General features: G+C 44.9%; 1 protein-coding gene across 2 annotated transcripts in view; it reads right to left on the bottom strand.

Annotated features, from left to right (window-relative positions):
* The window catches only part of LOC126544326 (protein C19orf12 homolog), a 30,320-nt gene extending 23,144 nt beyond the window's left edge, over positions 1–7,176 (bottom strand). The window contains exons 1-2 of one of the 2 annotated variants that reach the window (XM_055061740.2): positions 7,047–7,176; positions 6,651–6,870 (exon numbers count right to left, since the gene is read on the bottom strand). In XM_055061740.2, coding sequence (XP_054917715.1) covers positions 6,651–6,810 — 160 coding nt within the window. In that variant the 5' untranslated portion in view covers positions 6,811–6,870; positions 7,047–7,176. The other variant, XM_072286299.1, reaches the window with a different exon arrangement.
* Positions 7,177–10,481: the final 3,305 nt, after the last annotated feature.

The following is a 10,481-nucleotide window of genomic DNA, read 5'->3' on the forward strand; positions in this document are numbered from 1 at the left end:
TATTCACATTAGATAAAAATTATTCGCGGCTATGCTATCGCAAACACCAGAGACCAGCGGAGCTGGGGGAAGGCTAGTAAAGTAGTGCCAAACCACACACAAGACACACGAGTGCAGGCAACGCGTTCCTACGGCGTCCACCAAAGGTGTCTACTATGGCGCGCTGCTACTTCGTGCACCTACAGAGTGGGCCAGAGAGAAGAGAAATGCACTTAACCACACTTTCGCCACAGCTCATATGCACACTACGCTTCAGGAGTCCTCACTATACGTGGCCTTCCCATAGCACTGTCACAACACAAATCAGTTGGGTTCTTTTACATACAAAAGTGTCATTACGTCAGTCCCTGCTTTCTATGCTACAGTTGCTGCTTCCTGGTAACTGCAGCTTATGCAACCATAATCTTGAGTAGAAAGCACTTGCGGCAAATGCTATGCGCGAAGGCGAGATTTCTGGTTCTTTTGTTTTCTTTCCCCCACACAGAATAGCCAGTGCTGTGCACGCATGGAGGCAAGCGCCATCTGCTGGTACTGCAAGGGACCCAGGGGCACAGCCAGTGCGCGCCTCCAGAGTGTTTGCTCACAGAGACGACAGACCCGTTGGGAGGTAGAGCTACACAGCTTCGCTGTAAGAATGAAAACTGGGGAATCATGTACATAAATTTTGAAGAAAGTACAAACCATGCTTTGTGCGAGCAGATATTCAAGCATGCCAAACTCATTCAGAGACAATCATAGGTCCAGCTGTGTAGGCAAAAAAGTTTAGCCTTCTCTTTTTCTTTTGGCACTGCACTGAACAGGTGCTTGCATGGCACTGTTGCCAAGACAAGCAATGTCATCTCTAGAACAGGCATTTAGGCAACTTGTGGTGTGGAACCCTGCACCTGCCACCACTGTAAAGGATCCAATTTGTCGTCAGTAACTTCTGGCATTGAACGGTATGACAGCAGCTAGCTCGATGCTGTTTCCTCTCCATTCCTGATGAAAAAGAGTACTTTCATTTTTATGTGTTAGCACTCATGGGGTACTTCACGCACTTTTCGAGGGCTGTGAGTGTTTGTGTGACCACCTAGCTGGGTCATTGGGTAGTCTGTGGTTGAATGGTTGGTGCATCTGACTTGCTGTGCTGAGGCAATAGGGTTCAAAACCAACCATCGGTCTTCAACGAATCTCGTTCACGCCGACTTGGGGCATTGGGTATGTGCCACTTGGTCTGTGCTGGTATTCAACGAACCTCTTTGATGCCAACTTTTGTCACTGGGCATGCGCCAGTAGGTGTGTGCTGCTCTTCAATGAACATCTTTGACACCAACTTGGGTAACAAGGTATGTGCCACAGGGAATGTGCCGCTCTACAATGATGAAAAAGATTCCTTAAATTTTTCTGATGCTGAGCAGATTCGAACAAACATCCCAAGAGTTCATCAAGGACAGCAGGCTGCACCACAAATGCACCGGGTATGTGCCGCTTTTCAATGAATGCCTTTCATGCTAACACTTTAGTGAGCTGCGCCATGAACGCAGTGAATATGTGCCACTCTTCAATGAACCTTCGGGAACTTGGGTCGCTGAGCATGTGTCACTGAGTGTGTGGCAAGTGAGAAAACAATTCTCAGTGTTCACAAGCATTGGTATGCCATGCTTCACGCCTCGAAGGTCACGCACTGACTTCTGGGCAGTGCCACTAGATGGTGCAGCTTACCCATAAAGATGCACGAGAGAGGAGCCCGGTTGCTGCATAATCTGTTTCTCAGCATTTGCATGCACCGGCACGCCATGCATTTCAGAGACCACACGCAGGCTTGGTAGCACTAGATGGTGCTAAGCTTTCTTAGGGAAGTGTGAAAGAGGAAGCCTGCTGCAGTACATGCCACACAAATAACTTGTTTCGACTGTGACAATACGTTGTGTTGCTACATGTTGCTTCATTGCACGATTCTATAGAGAACAGAGTTGCTAACTGGCCTATCTGTAGAGGTAGTATAGGCGGCTGTACATATAAGCTGATTTATGACCTAATAGTTCTGCGGAAACGGGCAAGGTGGAGAGCAGTAGCTAATAAAGAGAAACCCATACGGGTTCCTCGAAAGAAAATCCTCGCAGTTGAAGAAAAACTTGTCCTCGTCTGGGACTCGAAACTGGGACCACCCCCTTTCCAGGGCAGCCGCTCTACCATCCGAGCTAACCCGGAATGCTAACCCGGCATCTGTGTAGACTGCTGCCATCGTTTTATTATTTCCACATCCTAAAGCAGTCTGCAAGACTTCTTGGACACATTGATTTGCTGTGTATTATTCACTTACAAGTGTCTCACATTCAGTGTTTTCGATCGAAACGCCCAGCCCATCATTAGACCAATGTGCAAAGATGCCGAGGTGGACATCATTAGCGATTGAAGTCCAGAAGTCAGCTGTTGAACTGGTGAAAGTGGCTGTAGAAAATTTGTCTTAAAATCTGCACTTCTTCACGTTGAACAGGGTGTTCACCCGAGCACTCATCACATGACAGGACAGTGGCTGGTATGGAGAGTCCAAGGCTATCTGAAACACTCTCACTAGTATAGCGTCTTTAACAATAGTCACAGGCCAACTAAAAGAAATGATCCATGAAGTAAGAGCTTGCGCTAGACTTTCTTCCTTCTGTCCTGATTGTGGGCTGCCAGAGAAGGTGCCTATGGTTGCTTGCTGTTCCTCATGCGACTTTTGCTGCATCAGCAAACCTTTTGCTTTCAAATAGGACCACCATTTCCTTGAGGATTTTTGTATTCGTGTCATTCAGTCTTGCACCTTCCATTTTACAGTGGCCTGTAACTTCTGTTTGCAATCCACGACAACTTGTTCAGTTTTTTGCAACACATCAAGGCACAGCAGCAATAGGCTGGTCATTTCACTTCCAAACATCTATGATACGTCATTGTTAATGCTCTGCCTCCTCTCCATAGCAAATTTGATTTTATACTTCAACATAAACAGTTTGTTTTTGTAGCCTACATGAAGGGGATATTCTTGGTATATTTTATAAACAGAAGTGCTTGAGGCATGGCAGCCTCCAGCACTCCTGCACACTCACCACAGAAAAACGCCTTCATGACAGTAGAGAGTTTTAGAATAGGGGGCTCAAAAGTTTGGGGCCCCAAAGAGCTTTGCGGGTGTCAGCGTTGGGGCACGCAGTAGTGAAGAGTGAAGGCTTCAACCTGTCTACCGGCCACAGCATCAGGGTTTGCAAGATGCTAAGATCCGAGTGGCACAGGCAGGGCAGGCTCCGAATCTTCAACTACAACAAGGAGAACAGTGTGAAGCAAGTGCTTGTCCTCGTTTATTCCTGTGTCCCCTGCCCCCCTTTGCACTGCACCAAACAGTCATTTAGAATAGGGCTTCGCGTTTGTGGATAGTACCTTACACTGGCAGTGCAACTATGGTGTCAAAGAAAAGCTATTATGAATAATTAAATAAAATATATCATTTATGATAAGAAGAGTAATTTTGACTTTAGTGTTTTTGTGTTTAATTACAATTTAGAGGCTATTTTATTAGCAGCAAGAAATTTGTTTCATTTAGTTACGAGTAACCACCTTTACGTGCCTTCACCAGCCAAGTTAAGCCGTGTTACGCCTATAAGCCATGAAATTGACAATTGAATCTGCAATCAGCGGCACCTAATGAATCAATCCTCATTACACCCGTTAGCTGAAAGAAAGCGATAACTATAGTCACTTGTCCTAGCTTACGAATTTCATGCGTTAGCACGAATCAGGCCCAGTTTGGTGCTAGGTTTTGCCATCGCTTCAATGGGTGCCACCATGTTTGTTGACACAAAGCTTTTGGGGCAGCTTCTGGGGCTCCCACTAAATCGGCGAAATAGCGTGCCCGACGCAAAACTCAAAGGATGTTTGCATCTCGTGCATGCGCAGTGTCTTCGACGATATTCCTTCGGGACCCCTATTCTAAAACTCTCTAAGGTCTCACCCTGCCAAGGCATGTGTTGTAGTTAAGGTACATGGCTACCCAATGGCACAACATGGAGTGGGGAGCGAATTTCGAAATTTTCTCTCCTAAAACAACAATACCTGCCATTTAAACTTTCTGAAACAAATTCTGAGGTGTCCTTTTATGAAATAAACAACATTTCCATACAATACTTAAAACTGAAAACATGACACAAATGTTCTTTATTAACTTCAGTATGAATCTTCATCCAAATTTCACTGTTGTTGAATGCCAAACTATGAGGGTGAATCAGAAAATCTTTCCTATTTTTTTTTTTTTTTTAGCCAAATTACGGCTGTAAATGCGAAGTCAACATATCCAATTCTAACGGTGGATTTTTCTTGGACCTACCGGGCCTTATCTGCCAGTAGCTTTGTGGTACGGCACTTCTGTCAGTTGTTGAAGATGGCGGTTGGGCTTCACATGTCTATGGCAAACAAGCAGCGAAGTGCGATTCGTTTTCTACGGAGCAAGGGATGAATGCCCATCGAAATCCACAAGGAAATGCAGCCCACCTATGGGGAAAGGCATCTCGCTTTGAGAAGCTTTAAGGTGGTGGTGTTGCAAGTTCACAAGAGGCCGTGAAGACTTGCATGACAAGGACAGTTCAGGGAGGCCGCGTGTGTTGCTGACTGATGACAACATGGCACAGGGGCATCTCAAATTTAGTGCTGCGATGGGACAAATGTCTGAACCAGTGTGGAAAAATAGTGTAAGGTGCATAGCATAGTGCATACTATATTTGTAATTACCTGTATGTACCTTATTTTGGCTAATAAAAAATAGGGGCAAAGATTTTCTGATTCACCCTCGTACTTTAGTCAACTATATGGGCACAAGACTGTCCAGAATAGTTAACAAAGTAACTGAATAAATTTAAAGTTCACATAAAAATCTTGAAAATGCCCCAAAATAGCCTTTTTGCTCACATTAAAGCTTTAGCAAAAATAAAGTTACGGCCTACAAGGGAAAGTGCATAGTAAAGAACAATCTCTCTAGGTTACTGAGACATACTTTACGCTTTCCTTGAATCAAGCTTCACATTATGAAACTTTTTCTTGAGCATTAAGTTTCGCTTTTAATGGTAGAATTCAAATAGCACTAAGGCAGACAAAATCTTTTTTTCACACAAGATATCTTGGGAATGCACTTCTTTTGACCTACTCAATGGCCACAATAAGAAATTGGAAAGGTTCAAGTTCCTGGCTTATGTGTATGGCATGGAATACACGCCAATACATGCAAAGTGCCTCACACGACCAGTCGCACGGCAATTTTGCGTGTAGTCACAGGCTTCTTTTGACACTCGGACAAACACTTTTATGTAGCACATATTGAGCAATAGAAAGCTGCAAATGGAGTTTTTTTAGTGACACTTTCAATCTAATTATAATATTTGAGAAATTGAGTAATTCATTAATTAATACATTATTTAATTAGGTGGAATGCAAAAATAATTTGAGGATCTCCAAGTGACGGCAAACAACATGACCTTGGTTCTGTCTAGCTACATTGCATTTGCATATTTTTCAATCTTGGTGCATAATAGTTGGGTCACCCTGTATATGCATACATCTCAAATAGCACTTGTCTCCATGTCTTCTTGGGTTTGATGCCGTTTTTTTTTTTTAGGGGATCTGCATCAACCAGTCAACATAGTAGTGTTGTTAACATCTTATGAAGTGGAGGCTGAGAAACATTGAACAATTTGGCAATTACACTAATTTAAGGAGCCCATATGACATTATGCTGGCGTATTCTATAAGGACTATCAAGTACTACTTTCGAAGCAAGGAGTAAATTTCCAGTTATGAATGCGTTCTTATATATATATATATATATACATACAGAACAAGTATTTAATTTCAACAGTTTCGACCAGTGGCCCGATCTTCATCAGGATTATATATATACATTCGGTTCATTTGCCCAACAGTTTCAGTCGGTGGACCTAAGGGCTACGGCAACCTCTTGCGAGACACAGTCTCTTAATTCACACATGTAGTTAACATACATTATATATATAAAGTCATATCATGAGAAGCCAACAAACTTGGCTTCTCATGATATGACATAAAAATATCGGGCCCCTCGGTTAACCCCCTTTCTTCTCGTTTATATATACACACACACACACACACACACACACACACACACACACACACACACACACATCGTGATAGAACTCTGTAGTTATCAGTAACTTCAAAGAAAATTATTTAAAACATGTTCACATTCAAAATAACGAGAACTACTCTCATGAGCTAGGTACATTTCGCTAGAGAAGTAGGCGAAGGGTCATGAGGGATAAAATGCGAGGAACCAACAAACGTCGGCAGCCTAGCGTTTTGATGCAGGCGTCTGTTAACATCAAAGGCAGCACAGAGTGTGTGTGTGAGAGAGAGAGAGAGAGAGAGAGAGAGAGAGAGTCGAAGTTTTAATGACGAACACGTGCACAAAACATTTGATTCTTTGCTGTACGCAGGGTGTAAGCGCAGATACTTCATGCGACAGTCCCGAGAATGTCCGCGCAGTTGCAGATCAGACGCGTACTTATGTTGCGGCGAAGAAATTATCGTTCAGCGACGAGCCATTGACGGGCGTTATTTATCCAACGCAAAAGACAGCTTAATGGGATACTGTAACAATTTGTAAAAGCACTCACCAACGGCTAGCCCGATTGGTCCCATGAGAATACCGGCTACCATTGCAGTTGCACCAGTGATAAGACCTCCTTTAACTGAATGCTTGAGTGTCACTCGTAAATTTTCTTCTTTGGACACCATGCACAAAACATCTAACATCTCGTCCCTCTTGACAGGCATGTCTGCGGTCAATTTGCAACGAAGATCCGGAGTCGCTACTGTGGGCGAAGTCCACTTGCGCTGAAGAGAATCAGTGAAAAGTAAATATTTTTTTTCCCGACGCTTTCTGAGCAGCAGCGGTATGACGCAGCGTTAAACAATGCGTCGCAACTCTTCGAGGAAAACTAGTGCGACATTTCCGCCTCTTCTTGGCGGAGGCCTAACCTTCCTGAACAGAACCAAGAAAATGCGCTCACCGCACTCGGTCAGCCACGGAGCGGTCAGCTGAGGCGCCGCGAATACATAAAAATACATATATATTAAAGCCCACTTGCCCAGCGACACTTGCCATTGGCGGACGTAAACAAACAGCCATGCGATTCCACTGACGTCACTTCCTGCGCATGCGTGAGGAGCAGTTGGTTCTTTATTCTATACAGTAGCTATAGTGCCTAGAATATACTGGCTAGTGTGCCGTGCACCCGCTCTTTTCAATGGAGGAGCGTGGCGCCGCCTGCAATGAATGCCCACGGTGGCCGACAGAGGTCGCTGCCACACGGGTGGGTGCAGACTGCGCGTGTCGTCTGCTTCGCATATCAGTTTCGCAGCTGTTGCGTCGGTTTCTATGTTGACGTTTTCAGTGTTATTACAGCGTTGCGTGTTTGTTCTTGGTGTTGTCAAAGAGTGAGTGCGTCGCTGCTGTGTTCGTGTGTCTGTCATTACAAGAACTATGCGGCGGCGGTGAAAAAATGCCGAAGAGACAGTGCAAGGAGAGGACCTGCTTTGTGCCGTTGTGTCGAAGCGGTTACCGCTCGAACAAAGGGTGTGTATCCTTGTTCGCTCCACCACTGATACGAAGCGGCAGCAGAATGGGCAAGAATGATCAGGAGAGCGGACAGAAGGCCGGCACCAACTGCTGTGGTTTGTGAAAAACATTTCGAAAACAGCTTAGTCGAGCGGGCGCGTTCTCTATCACAGTGAACGGCGTTGTCCACGAGATTCCCCGCGATAAACCACGCCTGAAATCCTACGCTACACTCACGATATTTCTTGAGTATCCTAATCATGCACCTTACTTTTCGTGAGTGCCAGGGGAAAAAAAACAAGAAAAAAGGAGCAGTAATGCTTTGATCTACTATACTGTTATGTTGCACGAAAGATCACTGCCCAAAATTCTTTACCACAGTGTGCAGGCTTCCTTTGCGTAAGTAAAGCTGAAGCTAGTGCCGACGCTGCTTCACTATTGCACTACGCATTTTGACAATGGAGGCCTTGTCTATCTTAGTCAGACCTTGTCAACCGCTGTGAAGGCCGTGGAAGATGCTTTTACTGTGTTCTTTAGCAAAAACAAGTTACATGTAGCGAGTCTAGCTGATTTTTCAGGTCAGCTGTAGACACTGGCCTTTCTCCAACTAGGGTGCCCAGAGCATGAAAAACCAGCTTTGACAAGAAGTTCTACGTTTTCTTGAGGTATCGGTTTTTTTGTAAAACGCATCAACAAAGAGAGGGAAGCGCAAAGGCAACGGCAGAAGCTCTTTAAACTGCGTCACTGCCACTAGATCTATCTTCTTCATGTATGTGTGCATTATCTCAACTATATATGGCTGTCTTATATGCCCGCGTTTGACTGTTGTTACGCGAGAATAAAATATTTGTTACGCTTAAATGAAAGATCTGTTTCCCATTTTCGTTCACTTATATCAGACATAAAAAGAAATCTGCACGTGTTTACCAGGTATTAAAAAATGTATAGTACACAGAACACCGCATGCAGCCCGTTTTACAGTCAAAATTTTTTACTTATTATCCTATCCTTGCGGCCCAATGGCATTATGAGGAGATGGGTACATGGTTTACAAACAATAAAAAACATTCAAACCTATGAGGACAACAATACGATAACAGGCAGAAATAGCAGCAAATAAAAAGAGAGGACAGCGAAATTCAAGTCGTTTCAATGGATGATCGGTTACAGCGGTTTTCAATGCTTATGCATTAATATAACATCAATAGAACAGTAACGTAACCTTAGAATTCCTTTACTTTATTAGAATGAAAAATGTAACCTAAAACTTACCCTTAAAAAATTACGCTGCCATCATGGCTAGAATAAAAAACAATTAAGTGTCCTTAGCTACCGCCGAAGAGGCGAACGAAGGCGAACGCCTTGTAAAGCCTACTGTAATTCACCTTAATGCACCCTAATCCTCCTTCATCCACCCTAATCCTCCTTAATTAATACACCTTAATCCCCTTAATTCAACCTAATACCCCTTAATCCAATCACTATAATCAATAATTAAATTTGCTAATCATTTAGCATCTCTTATACACGGCTGGACATGCTTTGGTTCGTTTCTGGCCTTCCTTGGATCGTGTGATGGGTTCTGTACCTCGCAACACGGCCTTGGAACATGGAGATCTAAGGCATTTGCCTTGAAAATTACGTTTTCTCTTCGCCAGCATAGAAACACATCAGGTTCCCCGCTCGAAGCCGAACTGAGATAGCACACGCTTTTCACACAAGCGACAAGCGCTAGAGAAGCCTGTTGTTCTCAAAACAAACCACGATTTATAAATCAGCTGCCCACATTTGAACTGTGCTGCTGCTACAGCTTAATAAAAAATTACCGACGATTACGTTACTTCCTAATGCGAAATTTGAGCGCAGCAAATAAGCTGTTTCACCTTTTCGATAGATTGAGGCAAAGAAATCGAGCAACACATGTGTGCGCTATCACAGAATTTTTTTGTTTATTTTTCACACGTATTCCTTTAACAAAGACTCCACTAACAGTTCTTGACAGTCATGAAGGAAGCTTTGTGGTCGGAGAAATAGACTGATATATGTTCGACTTGGTACACCAATGCTTGATTCTCAAAGACGAGATCTATACAAGTGCCTCGCGAGGTTGTCACAGCCGTGGGACGCGTTACGAGCGAGAGGAACAGGATGTTCTCCCGCATAAGTGTTAGGAAATTGCTGTTTGTCTTTATGTCAACATTAAAGTCCCCCACTACTAACATCGGTGTGGATCGATGGACGGTTAATGCGAGTTGCAGGAAGTGCACGACGTCCCACCGATCTGGCTCTCTGATTGCCACCGCACAGGGGTTGCATTGGAGGAGGAGCGAAGAAAGGAATTAAGTTCGAGCCGGCGCTTTGACAACCGGAGACTCGCAGGAAGAGGGGGGAGGGGGGCGGCGTGTACACCCAGCGGCAAACGATGGGGGCAGAAGCGCGCGCAGCAAGCGGACAACACGATAAAGGGAGGAGGGAAGAGATAGCAGCGACTGACTGATGCCGCTGACGCCGATAGTGAGTCAACCCCAGCTGCGGAGTTGGTTTCAGGGACAACGCCGCCGATGCCGACACAAACAATATGATACCCTCGCTTCCGCAGCGCTAAGAACCAGGTCTAGCCGTGGGAAGGTGGTCACGTATTCGTCGACGTGCCGGGGCCTACGTGAAATAACCGGCGCGTCGGCAACTGAAGAGCACCCTATCCGCCACACAAGAACAGGGGGGGGGGGGGACCCTTTCCTCCTCTTTCTGCATGGCGGCGACGGTGTTCTATGCAGTCACGTTATCTTGACTCTCTAGCGGCGTCAGCGGCATCCAGCGGTATCAGTCGGTCGCTGCTAGCGCTGGGGGGATGAAAGGGGGGCGGAGCTGGTTACGAGGCCGACGA

The sequence above is a fragment of the Dermacentor andersoni genome, chromosome 1, assembly GCF_023375885.2.
Source record: "Dermacentor andersoni chromosome 1, qqDerAnde1_hic_scaffold, whole genome shotgun sequence".
Lineage (NCBI taxonomy): Eukaryota > Metazoa > Arthropoda > Arachnida > Ixodida > Ixodidae > Dermacentor > Dermacentor andersoni.